The sequence below is a fragment of the Triticum aestivum genome, chromosome 4B (assembly GCF_018294505.1).
Source record: "Triticum aestivum cultivar Chinese Spring chromosome 4B, IWGSC CS RefSeq v2.1, whole genome shotgun sequence".
Lineage (NCBI taxonomy): Eukaryota > Viridiplantae > Streptophyta > Magnoliopsida > Poales > Poaceae > Triticum > Triticum aestivum.
The window spans coordinates 576211283-576237546 of record NC_057804.1 but is presented as its reverse complement, the minus strand read 5'-3'; the positions used below and the strand labels follow the sequence as shown (position 1 = coordinate 576237546).

At 48.6% G+C, this 26264-nt stretch overlaps 1 protein-coding gene across 1 annotated transcript in view; it reads left to right on the top strand.

Annotated features, from left to right (window-relative positions):
• LOC123090231 (uncharacterized) overlaps positions 1 to 23670 on the top strand; it is a 28568-nt gene extending 4898 nt beyond the window's left edge. The window contains exons 6-7 of the mRNA XM_044511635.1: positions 3132 to 3142; positions 23487 to 23670. Of these exons, the coding sequence (XP_044367570.1) occupies positions 3132 to 3142; positions 23487 to 23670 (195 nt within the window). The remainder of the gene's footprint in view (positions 1 to 3131; positions 3143 to 23486) is intronic.
• Positions 23671 to 26264: the final 2594 nt, after the last annotated feature.

Below are 26264 nucleotides of genomic sequence, written 5' to 3'. Positions count from 1 at the left end.
TATGACAAAAGTAAAGTACGTCATGATAATGATGAACGGAACGGTGGAAAGTTGCATGGCAATATATCTCGGAATGGCTATGGAAATGACATAATAGGTAGGTATGGTGGCTGTTTTGAGGAAGATATAAGGAGGTTTATGTGTGATAGAGCGTATCATATCACGGAGTTTGGATGCACCGGCGAAGTTTGCACCAACTCTCAAGGTGAGAAAGGGCAATGCACGGTATCGAAGAGGCTAGCAATGGTGGAAAGGTAAAAGTGCGTATAATCCATGGACTCAACATTAGTTAAAAGAACTCATATACTTATTGCAAAAATTTAGAAGTCAACAAAAATCAAGCACTACGCGCATGCTCCTAGAGGGATAGATTGGTAGGAAAAGACCATCGCTCGTCCCCGAACGCCACTCATAAGGATGCACAAGCCAGGTACACTCCATGTTTCAAATTTGTTACACAACTTTAACCATACGTGCATGCTACTGGACTTGCTAACTTCAACACAAGCATTCTTTAAATTCATAATCACCCAACTAGCATGACTTCAATATCACTACCTCCATATCTCAAAACAATTATCAAGTATCAAATTGATCATAGCATCCAATTCACTTCCTATGATAGTTTTTATTATACCCAACTTGGATGCCTACCATTCTAGGACCAATTTATAACCATAGCAAATACCATGCCATTCTAAAAGACTCTCAAAATAATATAAGTGAAGCATGAGAGACTAGCAATTTCTATAAAATCAAGCCACCACCGCACTCTAAAAGATATAAGTGAAGCACTAGAGCAAAAACTATCCAGCTCAAAAGATATAAGTGAAGCACATAGCAAATTCTAATAAATTTAATAAAATAGGCTTCTCCCAAAAGGTGTGTACAACAAGGATGATTGTGGTAAACTAAAAAGCAAAGACTAATATAATACATGACGCTCCAAGCAAAACACATATCATGTGGCGAATAAAAATATAGCTCCAAGTAAAGTTACCAATGAACAAAGACGAAAGAGGGGATGCCTTCCCGAGGCATCCCCAAGCTTAGGCTTTTGGCTATTCTTGAATATCTTGGGGTGCCGTGGGTGTCGGTGTCAAAACCGGCAGATCTCGGGTAGGGGGTCCCGAACTGTGCGTCTAGGCGGATGGTAACAGGAGACAAGGGACACGATGTTTTTACCCAGGTTCGGGCCCTCTCGATGGAGGTAAAACCCTAATCCTGCTTGATTAATATTGATGATATGGGTGGTAGAAGAGTAGATCTACCACGAGATCAGAGAGGCTAAACCCTAGAAGCTAGCCTATGGTATGATTGTTGTTCGTCCTACGGACTAAAACCCTCCGGTTTATATAGACACCGGAGAGGGCTAGGGTTACACAGAGTCAGTTACAATGGGAGGAGATCTACATATCCGTATCGCCAAGCTTGCCTTCCACGCCAAGGAAAGTCCCATCTGGACACGGGACGAAGTCTTCAATCTTGTATCTTCATAGTCCAGGAGTCCGGCCAAAGGTTATAGTCCGGTCCTCCGGACACCCCCTGTCGGTGTCAAAACAGGCGGATCTCGGGTAGGGGGTCCCGAACTGTGCGTCTAGGTGGATGGTAACAGGAGACAAGGGACACGATGTTTTTACCTAGGTTTGGGCCCTCTCGATGGAGGTAAAACCCTACTCCTGCTTGATTAATATTGATGATATGGGTAGTACAAGAGTAGATCTACCACGAGATCAAAGAGGCTAAACCCTAGAAGCTAGCCTATGGTATGATTGTTGTTCGTCCTACGGACTAAAACCCTCCGGTTTATATAGACACCGGAGAGGGCTAGGGTTACACAGAGTCGGTTACAATGGGAGGAGATCTACATATCCGTATCGCCAAGCTTGCCTTCCACGCCAAGGAAAGTCCCATCCGGACACGGACGAAGTCTTCAATCTTGTATCTTCATAGTCCGGGAGTCCGGCCAAAGGTCATAGTCCGGCCATCCGGACACCCCCTAATCCAGGACTCCCTCAGTAGCCCCTGAACCAGGCTTCAATGCCGACGAGTCCGGCGCGCAAATTGTCTTATGCATTGCAAGGCGGGTTCCTCCTCCGAATACTTCATAGAAGATGTTGAACCCAAGGATAGTGTCCGGCTCTGAAAATAATTTCCACATACCACCGTAGAGAGAATAATATTCGCAATTCTAATCTGCTGACGTATTCCGTAGCGTGACATCATGCCACAGCCAAGCCTTTATTCGAATCGTTTTACTGTCCCACCTCAGCACGTTTAGCGAGGCGGTTTCCTTGGCACATCTTGTCAAAGCAGAGATCGTGTCCTCTTATTCCGGGATTCTCATCAATACGGGCGTGGGTAATCTAACCACGCCATTAATCACGGCGCTTGGGAGATAAGCGAGTTTTACTAGGCTGGTGGGGGCACATAGTTTCGGCCACCCATATAAGGGGATAAGGATCCACCCTTTCCATCTACGCCTTCCTCCTCCTTCGCTTATCCATTCCTGCGCACTCGAGCTCCAGCGCCCAAGTCCGCACTCCCCACCTCGACCTTCTCCAACCATGTCCGGAGCGGGAGGCAGGTGGATGGCCTCCTCTATCACGGAGGGGCAAATCAAAAAGCTGAGGAAAGCCGGATACTTGTCTAACGACATCACGCACCAGCTCCCAGATGAGGGGCAGCTCATCCCCACCCCCAGGCCCCATGAGAGGGTCGTGTTTCTCCCCCATTTCCTCCGTGGACTGGGCTTTCCTCTTCACCCATTTGTCCCGGGGCTTGTGTTCTACTACGGCCTGGATTTCCATGATCTGGCCCTGAACTTCATCCTCAACATCTCGGCGTTTATCGTCGTGTGTGAGGTCTTCCTCCGCATCCAGCCCCACTTCGTCTTATGGCTGAAGACCTTCAATGTCAAGCCAAAGGTTGTGGGCGGCTGACAAATGGAGTGCGGAGGCGCCATGGTGGGCAAGATGGCCAACGTCACATGGCTCGAGGGCTCCTTCGTGGAAACCATCAAAGGGTGGCAATCGGGGTGGTTCTACATCACCGAGCCGCGTGACCCTGAATGGGCAGCGGCCCCTGAGTTCTGATCTGGCATCCCCACACGGCTCACCACATGGAAAGAGACGGGCCTGTCGTGGGGTAATCTGGAAGAGGCGACTGGACTCCAAACCTGCATCCAGAACCTGATGGACAAGAAGGTTAAACTCGTCAATGTAGTCCAGGTCATGCTCTTCCGCCGAATCCTCCCGTGTCAACGGCGGGCTTTTAATCTGTGGGAATACGACCCGGCCCAGCACCAAACTCTATCCAGGCTCTTCGACACAACGCACGAAGATGCTTGGAAGGTGCTTTTCAAGAGCTCCGAGGTTCACCCTCCCACTACCGAGGATCGCGGATTCTGCGCAAAGCGCCAAGCCAGCGCGGTAAGCTTAGTTTACCCATTACAGGGTACTTGTTTTTCATAGTTTGACTCTATGCGGGATCTAAACTCCCATTCCTTTAACAGGAGTGGCAGAAGAAGGCCGGACAGATCGACTGTCCGGCTCCTTTGCCCGAAGGCCCAGCAGACGCACGCTTGACGAAGTTGCTGGTCTCGCCACCTCACGTGGTGCAGGAGAAGAAGGCCAAGAAGAAGGCCACGAGAACTCGAAGTAGCTCCCGGCGCCTGGTGGTGTCGGACTCATCGCCCGACGACCCTGAAGCGCACTCCTCCTCTGAAGACGAGGAGGAGGAAGAAGAAGCCTCTCCCCCTCCAACGGGGGGAGGAAAGAAAAGGAAGGCCGCCCCAACTTGGGAGGCCAGAGGGTCCAAGAAGGGGAAGACCCTTCTTCCGGACTACGCCTCCGACACCGAAGACGGCGGAGAGGAGTGGCCGTCCAGGGCCAAGCCCCTGGACAATTCGTAAGTATCCGTATACCAGAATAATTCATGGTGTTCCTTTATTTGCACAGTACCTTCTGACACCGAATATAATCATGCAGTCCGCCCAAGGCTCAGCTCGACAAATCGTCGAGCGGCTCCTTGGATTCGTCGGATGTGAATAGTCTTTCACTCCCGACGGCTACCTCCCCCTCCCTACGGACGAAACCGAGGTGGAGTCCCAAAAGGGGCTAAGCCAGGAGGAGGTGGTCCTGGAGGCACAGCAAGGCGACCTCCCGGACTCCAGGCCCAAAGGAGATAAAACCCTGGAAGGATCTAAATCCGTCCCTGAGCCGGACACTGTACCGGAACCTTCAGCAGTTCTGGAGTCCGGCAGGCGGCCCCTTCGTAAGAAGGGCAAGCCTACGACGCCGGCGGCCTCCGTCCAACTGGAGGCGCCGGACAATTTGCTGGAGGTGCTTAACGGCGCCTCCATCAACGAGGGGCACCGCACTGTTATGAGTGCGGTGATCCAGAAGGTTCAGTCTGCCAAAAGCGGGCTGACAGAACCCTATGCCAGCTTTCTAACAGGCTTTGAGGTATGTATTTAAAACATGAAAAAATGTTACCGCATAGACAGTAGCCCCTGATGCTCAGTTTGGTGTTCGGAAAGAAAAGCCGGACTGAGGATCTAAAAAGATATACGCAAGAGTCTAACATAAATATGTCAATATGGGAATGCAGGCTGCGTTGCTGACCTCTGCCGCACTGATTGCAGAGGTCGATGCATTGAAGCAGAGCCTCGAGCGTCCGAGAACGAGCTCGGCCTTGCCAAGAAGCAGCTCGATGACAAGGAAGGTAGGTAGTGCCTTATGTAAGTATATATAAAAATACCTTGTTGCAAATAGTGACAGGACCAACGTGAATGTTATAGGGGCCACAACCGAGGTGGCGACCCTGAAGGAAGCGTTGTCCAAGGCCGAAGATAATGCAGCCATGGAGCGCACCGAGTGAGAGAAACAAGAGGCGTGGGTGGCGGAGGTGCGGCAAGAGCTCAATGCACTCATGAAGAAACACGAGAGTTTAGAGCTTGACTCAAAGACGGGAGAGTCCGAGCTTGCCTCGGCACTTGAAAGCGCCAAATCTGCCAAGGCCGAAGCCCAAAAAGCCCTCCAGGATATTGAGGCGATGAAAAATATAGCGGCGGGTAAGGCATTCTTTATGCAAATCAAGCATGTGAAAGTGAATTACGTGTTACTTACCTGAATCCGGAGCTCTCTAGGAGCATTCGCAGATCTGCCCCGCAGTGTGTCCGACGCCGCCGCATTCTACCGAGCCGAAGAAGGGAGCTCGACGGAGAAGGTGTTCTGGTCCCAGTATGCTGAGGCCGGACACCCGATGCCCTTGAGCGACTAGCTGAAGCAGCTGGTCGAGCTCCATAAGGTAGCCGAACAGGCCATGAAGGGCCTTATAGGCCGGCTGTGGCCTGGGGAGGTCCTGCCTGAGATCTACTTTGGGCTGGTGAGGCGGCTGGTGGATGCCTGTCCGTGGCTTGAAGTCATCAAGCGCTTCGTATGCATTGAAGGCGCCCGTAGGGCCCTTGCCCGTGCCAAGGTGCATTGGGGCAAGCTGAATGCTGAGAAGCTGGTGACGGAAGGACCACCGGAGGGGAAGGAGCATCGTAGGCCCGAGATGTACTATGAGGGCGTCCTGAAGGGTGCCCACCTTGTGGCGAACAAATGTTCCAAGGATTTAATTTTTGAGTAAACTCGCTCGTGTTTTTATCCTGTGCGCTGAAAACTTGTTCATATGTGTGAAGCAACGCTTTTTGAATTTAACATATTACCTTCTGTGCGGCTGTTTATTGAATCTGAGAGGTGCAAGTCGTTGGCTTCTACCCCCATGCCACGAGTGCAGGGGTGTTCGGGATAAACCTGAGCGCTCTTGTTCCCATTCTTGGGTCCTTCGAGGGAGGCGCTCAGCACAACGAACAAGGCAATCAGACTTATAATGCTTTATCACTCTCACTTAGCCATAGAATTCTATAATTTTAAATTTCGGCGAAGCCCCTAGTATTCGGAAGATCGAGTTCGGGGCGCTATCCACGCCTAGGCTGGACAAAGCCAGCTCCTCGCTCTAAGCGGCATCAGTCTTTAAGGACTCAAAAAACCTCTCGAACAGCGACCGGCTCTCGCCCTATCATGACGGTCAGTTTTAGCTTTCTCTACTGAGGTATTAACCCAGCTCAACTGGGGCACAATCGCAGTAGTTCTCCCAGCGCTACCTTAGCCGATATAGCGGAACATAAGGTACCAAAACATGGGAGCCGGTCAAACCCAACTATTGACCCAAGACATGATTCGGAGCCGATGCATATAATGTTATAAGTTCGGGGTGCCGCACTCATGAGAGTGTTCGGTCTTCTCACACCGTATTCTGGGGAACTTAAGCCCCTGGTGTATTGGCCATACCAAAGTGTATGGTTGCATAATGTCATAACTGAACATATGTACATAAAAAATGAATGCAATAATAGACAAGAGCTATGTATTGTTTATTAAAGGGATGCTATGAAAGCAGAATGATACAAATAGTGCGATAAGCAAGAGATGGGATTATTTGACATGTCCCCCTCCAGGGGCAAGCTGCGAGACTTTAAGTAAGACAGGTATTTTAGCTCGTTATAGAGACCACCTGGACGTTCGACGTGGCTTGCTGTCTCCCTGGCTGTTGCATCGTGTGTTCGGCGATTGTACTGCCGGACAGGCCTTCCTGAAAGTGGAGTCCTGAAAGTAAGAAAAGAGAAATTACAAAATCGGGAGCCCCTAGTCGGTTGAGCCGCATTCTGGGCATGCCGTGGTTGTGCCCCTCCCCTTATGCCCATGGTATTTCCAGAGCGTAATTATGTACGCGTGGTACTAGTTTCGCGAGTTTGCGAGGGCTGGGGTTGGGGCCGCACTGCTATGCTAGCTCGGAACATGCCAGACGGTCTTGTTGTAGGTTACTTTGGGCGCGCTTGACGGTGTCCAGACGCTTAACAGCCGGACTGGAGAATTGCCTTGAGAGGCTACTTTGTACTCCGCCGCGAGGGCCGCCGTGTCCTCCTCTGTTGGGACAGAGCGTTCGGTGTTTCCATTGACCGTAATGACTCCTCGAGGGCATGGCATCTTGAGCTTGAGATATGCATAGTGCGGCACCGCATTGAACTTTGCAAATGCAGTTCGTCCGAGCAGGGCGTGATAGCCACTGCGGAACGAGACTATGTCGAAGATTAACTCCTCGCTTCGGAAATTATCCGGGGATCCGAAGACCACTTCGAGTGTAACTGAGCCTGTATAGCTGGCCTCTACACCTGGTATGACGCCTTTAAAGGTCGTCTTTGTGGGTTTAATCCTTGAGGGATCTATGCCCATTTTCTGCACTGTATCCTGATAAAGCAGGTTCAGGCTGCTGCCGCCGTCCATGAGGACTCTAGTGAGGTGAAATCCGTCAATTATTGGGTCTAGGACCAATGCGGCGAATCCGCCGTGACGAATGCTAGTGGGGTGGTCCCTTCAATCAAAAGTGATCGGGCAGGAGGACCATGGGTTGAACTTTGGGGCAACTGGCTCCAACGCATATACGTCCCTGAGCGCACGCTTCCGTTCCCTTTTGGGGATGTGGGTTGCGTATATCATGTTCACCGTTCGCACTTGTGGGGGAAAGCCCTTCTGTCCTCTGTTGTTCGGCGGCCGGGGCTCCTCCTCGTCATTGCTATGTAGCCCCTTGTCTCTGTTTCGGCACTTAACTTGCCCGCCTGCTTGAACACCCAACAATCCCTGTTGGTGTGATTGGCTGGTTGTTCAGGGGTGCCGTGTATCTGGCACGAGCGATCGAGTATCCGGTCTAAACTGGACGGGCCCGGAGTATTTCTTTTGAATGGCTTTTTCCGCTGACCGGGTTTGGAGCCTCTGAATCCGGCATTAACTGACGTATCCTCAGTATTGTCACCGTTAATGCGGCGCTTGTGCTTGTTGTGACGCGACCTGCCATTGTTGTCCTTGGTATCCGAATTACCAGGGCTCTTGGTCATGTTATTGCTACGAGCTAGCCGACTGTCTTCTCCCACGTAAAAGCGGGTCATGAGTGTCGTGAGGGCTGCCATGGATTTCGGCTTTTCCTATCCTAGGTGCCGGGCAAGCCATTCGTCTCGGATGTTATGCTTGAAGGCTGCGAGGGCCTCTGCGTCCGGCAGTCAACTATTTGATTTTTCTTGGTTAGGAACCATGTCCAGAATTGTCTGGCCGATTCCTCTGGCTACTGAATTATGTGGCTTAGGTCATCGGCGTCTGGTGGTTGCACATAGGTGCCCTAGAAATTGTCAAGGAATGCGGATTCCAGGTCCTCCCAGCAACCAATTGACTCTGCTGGCAAGATGTTAATCCAATGTCGAGCTGGTCCTTTAAGCTTGAGTGGGAGGTATTTGATAGCATGTAGATCATCACCGCGGGCCATGTGGATGTGAAGGAGATAATCCTCGATCCATACCGCAGGATCTGTTGTGCCATCGTATGATTCGATGTTTACGGGTTTAAAACCCTCGGGGATTTGATGATCCATTACTTCGTTTGTGAAGCATAGTGGGTGTGCGGCGCCTCTGTACTAGGCTATATCACGATGTAGCTCAGATGAGCTTTGTATGTTGTGTTCGGCTTGGCCATATTTGCCATATCCGGCGTGACGGTTATCGTCACGTGTCGTGGGGCACCCACATGATCCGTAGATCGATCTTGTTTGCCTTGCCTTGTCCTCCAATATGTCTCGCAGGTCTGGTACGTTTCCCCGTGCCTTGGTACTTTTCGAGTGGCGTCGGGGTGCGGCTTGAGTCGATGGCTGAAAGGCCTCTTTGTCGCGGCCACATGGTGGCCGGTCGGCCGCATCATACGCTGGTGATGTAGGTTTAGTTGCTTCCTCCTCTAATTGGGGTAGCAGCCTGCGCTTTGGGTAGCTCTTGGAGGGGCGTTCGAGTTTGTACTCTTCGGCAGCGAGAACTTCAGTCCATCTGTCGGCTAGCAAGTCTTGGTCAGCTCTAAGTTGCTGCTGTTTTTTCTTGAGGCTGCTTGCCGTGGCCATAAGCCTGCATTTGAAACGCTCTTGTTCGACGGGGTCCTCAGGCACGACAAATTCGTCGTCGTCGAGGCTTGCTTCGTCTTCGGAGGGAGGCATGTAATTATCATCCTCGACCTCTCTGTCTGCCGCTCTCTCATGAGGGTTGGCTTCTCCATCCTCCTGCGCTGAATCCTGCTGGAGGGGGTTGTCTTTGGCACTGTCCGGGGTGTTATTGTCTCCGGTGCCGGAATCGCCGTTTTTTCTTTGGCGGGATTTAGAGCGGCGCCGCTGACACCGGCGCTTAGGCTGTTTCTTGGAGGGGTCATCCTCCGTTGTTCCATCGCCATCCCCTTCTTTTGGGGTGTCCACCATGTATATGTCATATGACGAGGTGGCTTTCCAGTGCCCTATAGGCGCTGGTTCTTGGTCGTCTCCTTCATCGGCGTCCATACCGTCGATGTCTTCGGAGTCAAAGTCGAGCATGTCGGTTAAATCATCGACAGTGGCTACGAAGTGGGTGGTGGGTGGGCTTCGAATTTCTTCGTCGTCCGCATCCCAACCTTGCTGACCATAGTCCGTCCAGGGCTCTCCTGACAAAGAGAGAGACTTTAGTGAATTCAGGATGTCGCCAAAGGGCGAGTGCTGAAATATGTCCGCGGCGGTGAACTCCATGATCGGAGCCCAATTGGGTTCGATTGGAAGGGGTGTGGAAGATTCGGAGTCCGGAAAGGAGTCCGGCACCTTGGAGTCATGAGCTTCGTGAAGGACAAGACTGGTGTTCGGCTCGATCGCCATAGAGATTGCAGCCCCCGAGGCGGTGTCCAACCATCCGTCCTTGATTGGCGCAGTCAGCTCCGAGCTAAGGGTTAGAGCAGACACCTGAGCGGCCTTCTGGACACTGTCCGGCGGTAGAGCTAGATCATGCCCCTCATGATAGTGCGGCGTGCTCAGCCGCGGCTTGAATCCGTCGAAGATCAAGTCTCCGCGGATGTCAGCCATGTAGTTCAAACTTCCAAATCTGACCTGATGGCCAGGGCGTAGCTTTCGATCTGCTCCAGATGGCCAAGTGAATTGGCCCGCAGTGCAAAGCCGCCGAATACGAAGATCTGTCCGGGGAGAAAAGTCTCACCCTGGACCGCGTCGTTGTTGATGATCGAAGAAGCCATCGGGCCTAAAGGTGACGACACAGAGGAACTCTGAATGAAAGCACCAAGTCGGTGTCAAAACCGGCGGATCTCGGGTAGGGGGTCCCGAACTGTGCGTCTAGGCGGATGGTAACAGGAGACAAGGGACACAATGTTTTTACTTAGGTTCGGGCCCTCTCGATGGAGGTAAAACCCTACTCCTGCTTGATTAATATTGATGATATGGGTAGTACAAGAGTAGATCTACCACGAGATCAGAGAGGCTAAACCCTAGAAGCTAGCCTATGGTATGATTGTTGTTCGTCCTATGGACTAAAACCCTCCGGTTTATATAGACACCGGAGAGGGCTAGGGTTACACAGAGTCGGTTACAATGGGAGGAGATCTACATATCCGTATCGCCAAGCTTGCCTTCCACGCCAAGGAAAGTCCCATCCGGACACGGGACGAAGTCTTCAATCTTATATCTTCATAGTCCGGGAGTCCGGCCAAAGGTCATAGTCCGGCCATCCGGACACCCCCTAATCCAGGACTCCCTCACCCCCTAATCCAGGACTCCCTCAGTAGCCCCTGAACCAGGCTTCAATGACGACGAGTCCGGCGCACAGATTGTCTTCGGCATTGCAAGGCAGGTTCCTCCTCCGAATACTTCATAGAAGATTTTGAACACAAGGATAGTGTCCGGCTCTGCAAAACAAGTTCCACATACCACCGTAGAGAGAATAATATTTGCACAAATCTAATCTGCTGATGTATTCCGCAGCGTGACATCACGCCACGGCCAAGCCTTTATTCGTTTTACCGTCCCACCTCAGCGCGTTTAGCGAGGCGGTTTCCTTGGCACGTCTTGTCAAAGCAGAGATCGTGTCCCCTTATTCCGGGATTCTCACCAATACGAGCGTGGGTAACCCAATCGTGCCTATTGGTATGTCTCCTCAATCGAAGGCGAGTCCCAAACGGTCACGGGGAGGGCTCTTGGTATTCAACCTCTTTATAAAGAGACCAAGGCTCGACTCCTTTCTTTCAATCTCAATCAAATCCGCCTCTCACCTTGAGTTCCACCACCGAAAGCTCCAGATTCAGGCACTTCGGACCTCCGATGATGTCCGGCTCCGACCTTCAAGGCTGGTGGATGCCTTCCTCCGTTACGGAAGAAGACGTGCTAAAGCTAAGAGATGCCAGGTATCTAACCGGCGAAATCTCGCATAGGCTGCCTGCTCAAGGGCAGATTATTCCCACTCCCAAGCCTTGTGAGAGCATGGTGTTCGCGTCTCACTTCCTTCGGGGGCTAGGCTTCCCGACGGACCCCTTCGTGAGGGGGCTCATGTTTTATTACGGGCTGGAATTTCACGACTTAGCTCCGGAGTCCATCCTCCATATCTCATCATTCATTGTCGTGTTCGAGGCCTTCCTCCATATTACTCCTCACTTCGGATTGTGGCTTAAGACCTTCAAAGTAGAGCCGAAGATGATCGAGGGGTAGCACGCAGAGTGCGGAGGCGCTGTTATAAGCAAGAATGCCGACGCTCCATGGCCCGAGGGCTCTTTTCAAGAGGAGTTCAGCTTATGGCAACGAGAGTGGTTTTATATCACAGCTCCCAGGGGCACCAAATGGGTGGCTCCACCTGCCTTTCGCTCGGGTCCCCCACCACAGCTAGCATCATGGGTCAATAAAGGGCTTAACTGGGGGCCGTCCAAGAACGTGCCTTTGTTGCAGGGCCGCGTTCAAGATCTCCTAGAAAGAGATATCAGTCTGGCTGTAGTGATGCAGGTTATGTTGATTCACCGCATCCTGCCCTGCAAACGTCGCCCCCTCCGCCTGTGGGAGTTTAATCCGGAAGTACCACGAGCCCTCCAACATTTTGTGGGCGTGACGCCCATGGAGATGTACAAATTGTTCTTCGGATCACAAGCAATGTGTCCGGACTCGTACGAGGACGCAGGTCTGAGCTACAATCGCCTGGATACTCAAGTAAGTAGCCCCGTACCTGGACACGCTATCCCTATATTTATCATAAAATTGCCCTTAAAAGAGTTGTCCCTTAAACAGGAGTGGATAGCGAAAGCAAAGCTAATCAGGTGTCCGGCCCCCCTTCCTGAGACTATGCCGGATCCCGTGTTAACCAGGATGCTGGAGGTTGCACCTTTGGAAGAAGGCGAAGAGGGGAACAAGGAAGCTACCGCCTCCCCGAAGGAGGCTATCAGGAAAGGAGGAATCGAGAATTCCTCTAACCAGGGGAAGAAGAGGACCGCCTATGAAGACCCGGAGGCCATGGTCTCAAAGCGGGGGAAGAAATCTTTGTCAGAGGGTCCAGCACCGGGGGGTGCCTCGGTCGCATTGCGCCCCCAAGGGGATCAGCTCTCCACCGAGCCGTAAGTAAAGAGGGGGATTTTTAAATGAGAGACATCCATGTTCTATTTCTGAGGAAGATAACCAAAATTTTACCATGTAGTTCGGATCTCAGCCCTTCTCAGCAGAGCTCATCTTCAGGGGATCTTCGTCCAGAGATGATGGAGAGCGGAACGCCTCCCCCTGCCGTACGGCCTTGCGAGGCGGGCGACCCTGAAGTGTCGTCACGGAGGGTTTCTCCGAATCTGGCAGGGCCGGAAGGCAGTCGTATGCCCCCCCAAGGCCCTCCATGTTTGGCCTTCGAAAAAGGCCATCGGACGAGTCCAGCACCGTCCGGTGCACGGTCGGAGGAGCTGAAGGATCTGCTCGGGTGAGCGTCTATCTCAGAAGAACATCGTGTGTTGATGGATACGGTGATTGGAAGGATTTCATCCATGGAGAGCGGGTTGTATGAGGCCGTCAGGAGTTTACTAACAGGTTTTGAGGTACGCAAAATGATGTACCTTGTGACAGATCCGCATATATAAGATGCGCCCTGTATAGATAGTAGCCCCTGAGACTCTGTGCGTTGTCAAAAATGACATTGAGCTGAGGATCATAATCCCATGTATAATATGTCGCCTTTCCTATGTAGGTGGCGAAGTGTTCGGTGGCTAGCCGGACTTGACGTGGCAGATGCCGACATCGCGCTTGTCAACAAGCGGTTGGACGAGGCACAAGGTATGTAATTTCTTCGAAGACACCTGGTAAGAATAGCTTGATGCTCGTACCTTACAACATGTGTGCTTGATGCAGATGGTGCCGCTGCCATGGAGAACCTTCGGGCGGAACTTGCGCGAGCCAAGGAGCAGGCCAGGAAAAGCGATGCGGCTGCCTTAAAGGCGGCTGAAGAGCTGAAAGCCGAACAGGCTGCTCACTGCCAAAGCAAGAAGGAAATGGCCGAGATGGCTGTAAAGTTGAAGAATGCTGCCGACCGCAGCAAGCTTCTTGAAAAATAAGATCGGGTGGCACAGAAGGACCTAGAGAAGGTCACTACCGAGGCCAAGGATACTCGCTCTGCGATGAGAGCTATGAAGGAGGAGCTACGTCAGGCCGGAGATATCACGGCTGGAAAGCCCTTTATGCTGCGGATGAAGTTCGGGGATCCTAAATATGCTCCGTTGGACCGGCAGTGGAGTGCGGCGAACACTTATCTGGACTTGGCGGCGAGTGCCGCGGACGCGGCCGAACACTTCCGCGATCAAAAGGACCACGAAGTGGAAAAGCTTTTTTGGTCGCAGTTCCACAATCCAGAGCGCCCACTTCCATTAACCGATCGTTTGGCCGCATGGGCGGAGCTGAATAGGTTATCCGGACTCGCCATGAAGTATGTCGTGAGTCATCTGTGGCCGAAAAGGCCCGAGCCGAAGAGTTATTTTAGCTTGGTGCAGCAGTTCCTCGGTGCGGTGCCGCATATTAATGCAATGAAGAGGTCAGCGTGCATAGAGGGTGCGCAGATGGCTCTTGCCCGTGTCAAGACATACTGGGCGGAGATGAAGGCCATTGCTGTTGCATCCCAAGATTCGGACGAGAGCCGAGTACCTGCCGAGCACTATTTTCAGGAAGTTCTGCAGGGCGCTCGTTTAATAGAGACGCAGTGCTCGAAGGATGTTATGTTCGAATAACATGTATTATTGTAAAACAATGTTTCGATGGAATATAAAAGCTTTTTATACTTGTGCCTTCAAGAATTAGAATACCTCCTGTGCGGCCGTTAATGTATATGTGTATATAACCTGAAAGATGGCAGTCTTCGGCTTCAGCCCCCACGCATATAATGCGGGGGTGTTCGCAGAAGGCGCATTTTCACACTTGATCCAACGTCTTGGTCCTATTAAGGAGGTGATAGCGCAGCGAACTAGGCAACCGGACTATAATGCTTTATCACTTTCACTTAGCCATAGGAGTTTGACAGTGGGGCTACTATATAGCCCCTAGGGGCACCGCGCTCACCCGAATTCGGGGCGCGTGTGTGCCTGGCCGGGAAACGGCCCTTCGTTAATGCGGAGGAATCCTAAAGATTCCGGCGGGTCATCGAGTGGTTGACCAGTCTCACGCTATATCATGACAGTCAGTTTTCGGCTTTCTCTACTGAGGTGCTCGCCTGGCCGAACCGGGGCACAATCGCAGTAGTTCTCCTGGTGCCGCCTTAGCCGATAGAGCGGAACGTAAGGCAGCAAAACACAGGAGCCGGGCAAACCCAACATTTGACCAAAGACATGATTCGGAGCTGATGCATATAAGGCCAAACTCGCGACGCCGAACACTCCCTAAGGTATTCGGTCTTTATGAAAACGGGCTGAACAACGCCCTTGGTAAGAAGCCCCTGGTGTCCAGGTACGCGCAAAATTCTGACGTGGCCACATGCCAAGACGCCAGCCTCCTCCTCGGTTATAACAAGAAACCGGGGGATGTGTATCAACAAGAGACAGTGAAAAAGGTTTACGCAGGGTCTTAATCTGAAAAGAATCCTTGGAACGGGTCCCTACTGCACGTCTGCGCCTGTGTCTCCGTTGTGCCGTATCCTGGACGGGTGTAGCACGGTGTTCATCTGTAAAAGAGAGGAACTTAGTTGAAAAAGATCGTGCGAAAATCTATGTTATATTAAATAAACAAAGTATAATTCAGAAAATGGGTAGAATTGAGCTTTATTGTCTCTTGTTGTACACGCGCGGAGCCCCTTGTACGGGGGTATGCGGCTAGTAAGCCCTTGTATGTTTACGCCGGACTCGTCTAGCCATGTCCGGGGTCTGAACGACCTGTTTAGGTGCTTTGATTAGTGAAGCCGGTTTAGTGTGTGGCTGTCAAGGCAGCCGCACAGTCTTCCGCGCTCGAGGAACACTCGATATTTCCCTTTAATGAGATGATGCCTCGCGGACCGGGCATTTTAAGCGTAAGGGATGCATAATGCGGTATTGCGTTAAAGCGGGCGAAAGCTTCGCGTCCCAGTAGTGCTTGATAGCTACTTGTAAATGGGGCGATGTGGAAGGTTAGCTTTTCGCGGCGGAAGTTGTCGGGGGAGCCGAACATAACTTCTAACAGGAGAGAACCCGTACAATGGGTATCTGGGCCTGGCGTTACCCCTTGAAAGGAAGTGTTGCCATGGCGAATTTTTGTTGGGTTTATCCCCATTTTGCGGATTGTGTCCTGATATAGCAGGTTTAGACCACTGCCGCCGTCCATTAGGACTTGTGTAAAGTGGAGTCCGTCAATTATCGGATCTAATATCAAGGCAGTCCAGCCTGCGTTCCGGATACTTCTAGAGTAATCCTGATGGTCGAAGGTGATTGGTTTTAACAACCAGTGGCGGGACTCCTCTGGGACAGGCCGTATGGCGCGTATCTCTATAGGCGCCACTCTGTTTTTCCCTTTTGTCACGTGAAGTGAGTTTACTGTTTTGACTTCTTGTGGGAACTTCTTTTGTTCTCCGGTGCTCTGCTTGTGGGGTTCGTCATCGTCCTCGCTTGGTATGTCGAGCCCCTTGTGTTCGGCGTTGAGTTTGCCGGATTGCTTGAAGACCCAACAATCTCTGTGGGTATGGTTTGCAGGCTTCCCGGGAGTACTGTGGATTTGGCATATTTTGTCCAAGATTTTGTTTAGGTTAGATAGCTCGTCCCTGTTATCCTTGAGGGGCAGCTTTTTCTGATTCTGCCGAGAGCTTTTGAATCCGGCGTTGACTGCCGTGCTCTTCGGGCTGTTTCCCTTGGTCCGGCGCTGGTCCTTGCTACGTCGCGGTTTCCCGTTTCCATCCCTAACTTCGGATGTACTTGGGTCGCTGGTACTGCTTCTTGCCAACCAGCTATCCTCTCCTGCGCAAAAGCGGGTCATGAGGCTTGTTAATGCGGCCATTGTTCTTGGCTTTTCTTGGCCGAGGTGTCTGGCGAGCCATTCGTCTCGAACGCTGTGTTTGAAAGCTGCTAAGGCTTCGGCGTCCGGACAGTCGACTATCTGGTTCTTTTTAGTAAGAAATCTGTTCCAGAGTTTCCGGGCTGACTCTCCGGGTTGTTGAGTTATATGACTTAGATCGTCTGCATCCGGAGGTCGGACATAGGTCCCTTGAAAATTTGCCCGAAAAGCATCCTCGAGCTCTTCCCAACTTCCGATGGTGTTTTCGGGAAGGCTTTTAAGCCAATGCCGGGCTGGCCCTTTGAGCTTGAGGGGTAAGTATTTTATGGCGTGGAGGTCATCTCCTCTAGCCATGTGTATGTGGAGGATATAATCCTCAATCCAGACTCCAGGGTCTGTTGTTCCGTCGTATGCCTCTATGTTTACGGGCTTGAATCCCGCTGGAAATTCATGGTCCAGCACCTCATCGGTGAAACATAGGGGGTGTGCGGCACCCCTATATTTGGGTGTGCCGTGATGTTCGGATACTTGTTGCGTTGCATTGCTTACTAGAGCTTGCTTTCTTGGCCCGTAGATAGATCTGGCTGGGCCGTCTTTTTGATGCGAATCCTTGTGCGGATCGCGTGCCGGCTTGTGTGCGGCGCCATTTGCCGCTCTATGTTGGCCATGGGGTTGTTTATCCGACCGGGTGGCTTCCTTATTTTTTGATTGCGGGGGCTCTAAGGCCTCCTCATCAAATTCCGGCAGTAATTTTCGCTTCGGATAGCTCTTTGTGTGGCGACTGTCGCCGTATTTGTCTGCGGTGTTGAGTACTTTGCCCCATCTAATTCTGAGTGCATCTTCCGCTGTTTTGAGCTTCCGCTTCTGCTTTTTCAGGCTACGCGCAGTGGCGACGAGCCTTTTGTGGAGGTTCTTCTGCTCCAGCAACTTGTCCGGCGTGAGGTCGTCCGGACTATTATCTTCGCCGGGACGGGTTGTTCGGTTTGTTTACCCAAGTTGCCCTGTTCGGACGGTTGCTCGATGGCATGTTCGTCGTCCGCCGGTTCGCCCTGCTCTGTGGCTGGGTCTGTATGGCTCTTGTCTCTATCGAGGTGGGGTTTGGAGCGGCGCTTACGCCGCTGCTTTGACTGCTTTTCGAGGGAACGATCCCTCGTTGCGTCCCTTTGTTCCTCGTCGTCGTTTCTTTTAGGTGTGTCCACCATGTATACATCGTGAGATGAGGTGGTTGTCCAGTGCCCTATAGGCGCTGGTTCCTGTTCGTCTCCTACATCGTCGTCCATACCGTCGATGTCTTCGGAGTCGAAGTCGAGCATGTCGGTTAAATCATCGACAGTGGCTACGAAGTGGGTGGTGGGTGGGCTTTGAATTTCTTCGTCATCCGCATCCCATCCTTGCTGACCATAGTCCGGCCAGGGCTCTCCTGATAAAGAGAGAGACTTTAGTGAATTCAGAATGTCGCCGAAGGGCGAGTGTTGAGAGATGTCCGCGGCGGCGAACTCCATGATCGGCGCCCAATCGGATTCGATCGGCAGGGGCGCGGAAGGTTCGGAGTCCGGGGAGGAGTCCGGCACCTTGGAGTCACGGGCTTCGCAGAGGACAAGGCTGGTGTTCGGCTCGATCGCCGTAGAGATTGCAGCCCCCGAGGCGGTGTCCAACCACCCGTCCTCGATTGGCGCAGTCGGCTCTGAGCTAAGGGTCGGAGCGGACACTGGTGCGGCCTCCTGGGCACTGTTCGGCGGCAGAGCTAGATCATGCCCATCGTGACAGTGCGGCACGCTCGGCTGTGGCTCGAACCCGTCGAAGATCAAGTCTCCGCGGACGTCAGCCGTGTAGTTCAAACTTCCAAATCTGACCTAATGGCCAGGGGCGTAGCTTTTGATCTGCTCCAGATGGCCAAGCGAATTGGCCCGCAGTGCAAAGCCGCCGAATACGAAGATTTGTCCGGGGAGAAAAGTCTCACCCTGGACCGCATCGTTGTTGATGATCGGAGGAGCCATCGGGCCTAAAGATGACGACACAGAGGAACTCTCAATGAAAGCACCAATGTCGGTGTCAAAACCGGCGGATCTCGGGTAGGGGGTCCCGAACTGTGTGTCTAGGCGGATGGTAACAGGAGAGAAGGGACACGATGTTTTTACCCAGGTTCGGGCCCTCCCGATGGAGGTAAAACCCTACTCCTGCTTGATTAATATTGATGATATGGGTGGTACAAGAGTAGATCTACCACGAGATCAGAGAGGCTAAACCCTAGAAGCTAGCCTATGGTATGATTGTTGTTCGTCCTACGGACTAAAACCCTCCGGTTTAAATAGACATCGGAGAGGGCTAGGGTTACACAGAGTCGGTTACAATGGGAGGATATCTACATATCCGTATCGCCAAGCTTGCCTTCCACGCCAAGGAAAGTCCCATCCGGACACGGGACGAAGTCTTCAATCTTGTATCTTCATAGTCCAGGAGTCCGGCCAAAGGTTATAGTACGGTCATCCGGACACCCCCTAATCCAGGACTCCCTCAATGGGCATCCCCAAGCTTAGGCTCTTGCCACTCTTTATTCCATAGTCCATCAAAGCTTTACCCAAAACTTGAAAACTTCAGAACACAAAACTCAACAGGAAATCTTATAAGCTCTGTTAGTGAAAGAAAACAAAACCACCACATAAGGTATTGTAATGAACTCATTCTTTATTTATTTTGGTGTTAAACCTACTGTATTCCAAGTTCTCTATGGTTCATACCCTTACGTACTAGCCATAGATGCATCAAAATAAGCAAACAACACACGAAAAACAGAATCTGTCAAAAACAGAACAGTCTGTAGTAATCTGTAACTAACACAAACTTCTGGAACTCTAAAACTCCCACAAAAATAAGACGTACTGGAAAATTTGTATATTGATCAGCACAAAAAAGAATCAATGCAAAATCACGTTTCTGTGATTTATTGAATTTTTTCTAATGAGCACAAAGTTTCTGTTTTTCAGCAGAATCAAATCAACTATCATCATAGGTTATCCTATAGGTTCTACTTGGCACAAACACTAAATAAAAGATAAAAACACATCTAAACAGAAAGTAGATGCAAAATTTATTACTAAACAGGAACAAAAACAAAAAACACAAAGAAAATTGGGTTGCCTCCCAACTAGCGCTATCGTTTAACGCCCCTAGCTAGGCATAAAAGCGAAGATAGATCTAACTAGTGCCATCTTTGGCACTTAATTCATATGTAGCTCGCATGATAGATTCATAAGATAGTTTGACTTTCTTTATTGGAAAGTGCTCCTTGCCTTTATTTAATGGAAACTGGAATCTAATATTCCCTTCCTTCATATCAATAATCGCATCAATCGTTCTAAGGAAAGGTCTACCAAGAATAATAGGGCAAGAAAGATTGCAATCTATATCAAGAACGATAAAATCTACGGGCACCAGATTTCTATTTGCAACAATGAGAACATCATTGATCCTTCCCATTGGCTTTTTAATGGTGGAATCCGCAAGGTGCAAATTTAAAGAGCAATCATCAAGATCTTGGAAAAACTAGAATATCACATAAAGTTTTCGGAATCGTGGAAACACTAGCACCCAAATCACACAAAGCAAAACACTCATGATCTTTAATTCTAATCTTTATATTAGGTTCCCACTCATGATCTTTAATTCTAATCTTTATAGTAGGTTCCCACTCATCATTAAGTTTTCTAGGTATAGAAACTTCCAAATTAAGTTTTTCATCATAAGATTGCATCAAGGCATCAACGATATGTTTGGTAAAAGTTTTATTTTGACTATAAGCATGTGGAGAATTAACAACGGATTGCAACAAGGAAATACAACCTTCTATAGAACAATTATCATAATCAAATTCCTTGAAATCCGAGATAGTGAGTTCAATGCTATTTAAAGTCATGACCTCTCCAATCCCACTTTTACCAATTTTAGCATCAAGATCTAAAAACTCCGAATTATTGTGATGCCTTCTAACTAAAGTTGACTCATATCCAGTCCCATTATTATCAAGATTCATATTGCAACACAAAGATCTAATAGGAGACACTTCAATAACTTTAAGATCTTCATCATTATTTTCATGGAAACTAGAAGAACACGCCTTTACAAAGCAATCTTTCTTAGCACGCAATCTAGCGGTTCTTTCCTTGCACTCGTCAATGGAAATTCTCATTGCTTTGAGAGACTCATTAATATCATGCTTAGGAGGAGAAGATCTAAGTTTAAGAGAATCAACATCAAGTGAAAGTCTATCAACATTCCTAGCCAAATCATCAACTTTAGCAATTTTTCTTCAAGCAAGGCATTAAAAATCTTTTGAGAAATCATAAATTCTTTCACACTATTCTCAAAATCAGGGGGCATATTATTAAAATTACCATAAGAACTATTGTAGGAATTTCCATAATTATTAGACGAATTACTAGGGAACGGTCTAGAATTAAAGTTTCCTCAATAAGCATTGTTACCGAAAATATTCCTACCAACAAAATTCACATCCATAGATTCATTATTATTCTCAATCAAAGTATACAAAGGCATATCATTGGGATCAAGAGGAGTATTTCTAGTAGCAAACAAATTCATAAGTTCATCCATCTTTCCACTCAAAACATTGATTTCTTCTATAGCATGCACTTTTTTACTAGAAGATCTTTCGGTGTGCCATTGAGAATAATTAGCCATAATATTATCAAGAAGTTTTGTAGCATCTCCTAACGTGATTTCCATAAACGTGCCTCCCTTGGCCGAATCTAAAAGATTTCTAGAAGCAAAATTCAAACCGGCATAAAAAATTTGTATGATCATCCATAAATTCAAACCATGAGTAGGGAAATTGTGAATCATCAATTTCATTCTTTCCCAAGATTGGGCAACATGCTCATGATCAAGTTGTTTAAAATTCATAATATCGTTCCTACGACTGATGATCTTAGCAGGAGGAAAATACTTAGAGATAAAAGCATCTTTGCACTTGTTCCAAGAATCAATACTATTTTTAGGCAAAGACGAGAACCAAACTTTAGCATGATCTCTAAGTGAAAACAGAAATAACTTAAATTTAACAATATGATTATCCATAGCTTTCTTCTTTTGCATATCACACAAATCAACAAAGTTGTTTAGATGAGTAGCGGCATCTTCACTAGGAAGGCCGGCGAATTGATCTTTCATAACAAGATTCAGCAAAGCAATATTGATTTCACAAGACTCAACACCATTAAGAGGAGCAATCGGAGTACTAAGGAAATCATTATTATTGGTATTGGAGAAATCACACAATTTGGTATTATCTTGTGCCATGGCAACAAGTAATCTAACACACAAGCAAACAGAAAAAGGCAAGCGAAAAGAGAGAGAGAGAGAGGTTGGGAAAGAGAGGGCAAATAAAACGGCAAGGGTGAAGTGGGGGAGAGGAAAACGAGAGGCAAATGGCAAATAATGTAAATGCAAGGGAGATGGGTTTGTGATGGGTACTTGGTATGTCTTGACTTGAGCGAAGACCTCCCCGGCAACGGCGCCAGAAATCCTTCTTGCTTCGTCTTGAGGTTGCGTTGGTTTTCCATGAAGAGGAAAGGGTGATGCAGCAATAGTAGCGTAAGTATTTCCCTCAGTTTTTGAGAACCAAGGTATCAATCCAGTAGGAGGCTCCTCAAAAGTCCCATGCACCTACACAAACAAACAAAGAACTCGCAACCAACGCAATAAAGGGGTTGTCAATCCCTTCACGGCCACTTGCGAAAGTGAGATCTCATAGAGATAGTATGATAAGATAAATATATTTTTGGTATTTTATATTATAGATGCAAAAAGTAAAGATGCAAATAAAAGAAGATTGAAAGCAAATATGATAAAAGATAGACCCGGGGGCCATAGGTTTCACTAGAGGCTTCTCTCAATATAGCATAAGTATTACGGTGGGTGAACAAATTACTGTCGAGCAATTGATAGAAAAGCAAATAGTTATGAGATTATCTTGGCATGATCATGTATATAGGCATCACGTCCAACAAGTAGACCGACTCCTGCCTGCATCTACTACTATTACTCCACACATCGACCGACTCCCGCCTGCATCTAGAGTATTAAGTTCATAAAGAACAGAGTGACGCATTAAGAAAGATGACATGATGTAGAGGGATAAACTCATGCAATATGATATAAACCCCATCTTTTTATCCTCGATGGCAACAATACAATACGTGCCTTGCAACCCTTTCTGTCACTGGGTAAGGACACCGCAAGATCGAACCCAAAGCTAAGCACTTCTCCCATGGCAAGAAAGATCAATCTAGTAGGCCAAACCAAACTGATAATTCGAAGAGACTTGCAAAGATAACTAAAATCATATATAAAAGAATTCAGAGGAGATTCAAATATTTCTCATAGATAAACTTGATCTTAAACCCACAATTCATCGGATCTCGAGAAACACACCGCAAAAAGAGTTTACATCGAATAGATCTCCACAAGAGAGGGGGAGAACACTGTATTGAGATCCAAAAAGAGAGAAGAAGCCATCTAGCTAATAACTATGGACCCGTAGGTCTGTGGTAAACTACTCACAACCCATCGGAAGGGCTATGGTGTTGATGTAGAAGCCCTCCACGGTCGATTCCCCCTCCGACGGAGCGCCGGCGAAGGCTCCAAGATGGGATCTCGTGGATACATAAGGTTACGGTGGTGGAAATTGTGTTTCGTTGGCTCCCTGGATGTTTTCGGGGTACGTAGGCTTATATAGGAGGAAGAAGTACGTTGATGGCCGCCCGAGGGGCCCACAAGACAGGGGGCACGCCTAGAGGGGGGTGGGCGCACCCTCCTATCTCGTGGCCGCCTCGGCTGCTTCTTGGCTTGCACTCCAAGTCCTCTGGATCACGCTCGTTCCAAAAATCACGCTCCCGAAGGTTTCATTCTGTTTGGACTCCGTTTGATATTCCTTTTCTTCGAAATACTGAAATAGGCAAAAAAAACAGCAATACGGGCTGGGCCTCCGGCTAGTAGGTTAGTCCCAAAAAAGATATAAATGTGTAAAATAAACCCCATAAACATCTAAAAGGGGTAATATAATAGCATGGAACAATCAAAAATTATAGATACGTTGGAGACGTATCAGTAACCAACATTCATTAGGTCTTCAGGGTTAAAGCAGAGAAACAGAGGGACCAAGCAGTGCAGGAGGGGGGCCAAGTGATTCAAGAGAGGTATGATTTGAAGCATGAGAAAAGGAAGCTTGAATACATGACTGGTGACCTATTCAAACACAAAGAGGCCACTAAGGAGAAGATAAGGAAGCTGAAGGGCATGCTGAATGAATTTGATTGAATTTGTGTCATGTAAAAAATGACTTTGTATCTTTCCTAGAATGTGTATTTTCTGTCAAATGAACATGAACCTCCTCCTGGATTTGTATCTCTTTTCCTCTTATTTGTAACTTAATTTGATTGAATTTGTGTCAGTGTAGTTAACCAAAGGAATTTTTGTTATCAAGCCATTTTTGTTAACTCAATTTCTATCTTTCGTGACATGTGTAGTTAACCTAGGGCATTTTTGCTATCAGGACATTTTTGTTGTTAAGAAGGGCTAGTTACCAAATTTAGTTAAGTTAATATATCTAATAAAATCAGATAAATGTAGTTGCTGCAGTTGTTGCCATTTTTGTTAACTCAAATTGAAGTTATTTGTCAATTAACTAAATTGTATTGCTGAATTTGCTGCAAACTGAACATATGTACCAAATTATGATTGAAGAAAAAAATTAACTGTAGTTATCTGACAAAGTTAAGTTAAGACAAAGTTCAGTTAAGATAACTGAATTTTTACAGTTAACTGAATTTTAATAGTTGATTGAATTTAGTTATCTAAAAAATTCAGTTAAGACAAAGTTCAGTTAAGACAAAATTCAGTTAAGTCAAAGATTCTTCTTTTGGATTGTTGCCTTATATAGCAACAAGACACTTTTGGATTGTTGCCTTATATAGCAACAAGACAGCATCAACTAGACAGCAGCATCAACTAGACAAAGAGGACAAGACATCATTAACAGCCAAAACTACACTATTTTGTAGCACTTCATCAGCATCAACATCAACATCAAAAAGGGACAGCCACTTACTTAGTTCAGCTTACTTAGTTCAGCAAGACAGCATCAACATTGCCAACACATAGTACTTCAACATTGCCAACAGAAATTACAAATAACTTATGTGCTTAATATACAAGCACACCTAACAAACTACACTCTTTTATAACTTATATGCTGAAAATTTGTGTATTTTAGCATACCTAACTAACTGCATCTTCTTCATGTTGGCTACTGCATCTTCAGTTCTTCATCTTCTAGAGGCGCTCCAAGCAGCGAACCTCCATGGCAACTGTCACCTTCCTCTTCTTCTTCCTCTCTGGCTGTACTGTGACGTCAACTTGTGCTTCCAGGCCCAAGACCACCTCCACCTCCTTCTTGACGATGTCAGGAACATAAGGAAGCAGCTCGACGTCAATGGGCCGGTGCTTATCACCCTCCCTGGTGAGGCACGCCACCATCTAGACCTCCGGCTCGTGGACGACAGGCACCGCCACCTTGACCTCCGGCTCATCGTCAGAGAGGACAATCACCTCCGGCTCCTCCCAGCCAGTCGAACAGGACGAGTCAACATCGTAGCCAAAGGTGTCGTCAGAGTCGTACTCTAACTAGGACGAGCCGGTGTCGAAGACATCGTCGCGCAGCAGCAGGTCGGGCTAGAAGCGGTCCCAGTACGCCATGTTGACAGGCGCGGGGAAGACTAGTTCGACATCCTTGACGCGCTCCATCCTGGAGGAAACACGATGTAGATCGAGCTGCCGCGGCGTGGTGGCGGACCGGTACATACACCACCGCGCGTGCTGCCATGGGTCGTCAGAGCGCGTCTCCTGCATCCCGAAATGGAGGACCACACCTGGAGAGATACCTTTGGGGTTGGTGATGGCGCAGTCCAGCTCGTCCTCGGTCATGACCTTGAGGAGGCCACGCGCGTGGTGACGCATCATTCCGATGCTCGGGAACCACCGCCCGATCTCCGTCAGGTCGGCGCGCATGGCCCTGTCATTGCCTGCCAGGTCATCGATGAGCCTCTGCCCGGCGGGGCTGTTCTCCATGGTGTCGACGGCGGTGTGGTGCTCGGCGGCGGGGGTTTCTTGATGGTGGAGTGGGAGTTTGGTAGCGGGGTAACCGAGGCGACGTGAGTGGACTGTGGACTGGAGGTGAGTGGAGAGTGGAGCGGTGGGTGGGTGGGCTTAAATAGTAGAGAAGGAAACCGAAAAGGCATGGGCCATTGGGCCACTAGCAACTACTAAATAGTTAGTTTAGTACCTGCCCTTGATCAAAGCACTAGTACTCAAGCCACTGGCACTGCCCCCAAGGTTCAATACCACAAGTCCTGGGTTCGAGACCCAGGCCACCCTTTTTTGTTTTTATTTTTTTATTTTATGCAGTTAAGTACAAAACCAATGAAGAGATAAATGAACCACTGATTCATTGCAGCATTCATTTTGAATTCAGTGAATAAAGCCACTGATTCTGCACTGAACTCTAACAGTTTTTATTTTGAATTTAGTGAATCAAGCCATTGAATGAATACAAATATTACAAGTGCATTGTAATTTTCATGTTGGCAACATTACTGAATCATCTGAACTCTAACCGTTTCAAAGAGTCTCATTGTAGCTTTTGCCAAAAAATTACAAGTGCAACAACACTGAATTCAGTTTCATTCATCTGAACTCATCAAACATGTTCACTCTCTTCAGCTTCTTGGGCACATGTCCACTTGGCCCTGCTTGCTTCCTCTGCTCAGCTCTTATTATCTTGGCCTCTTCTTGTTGTTTCTTCCTTGCTTCTTGATCTTCTTTTCTCTTCAGTGTTGCCATAGTTCTCTTTGCTT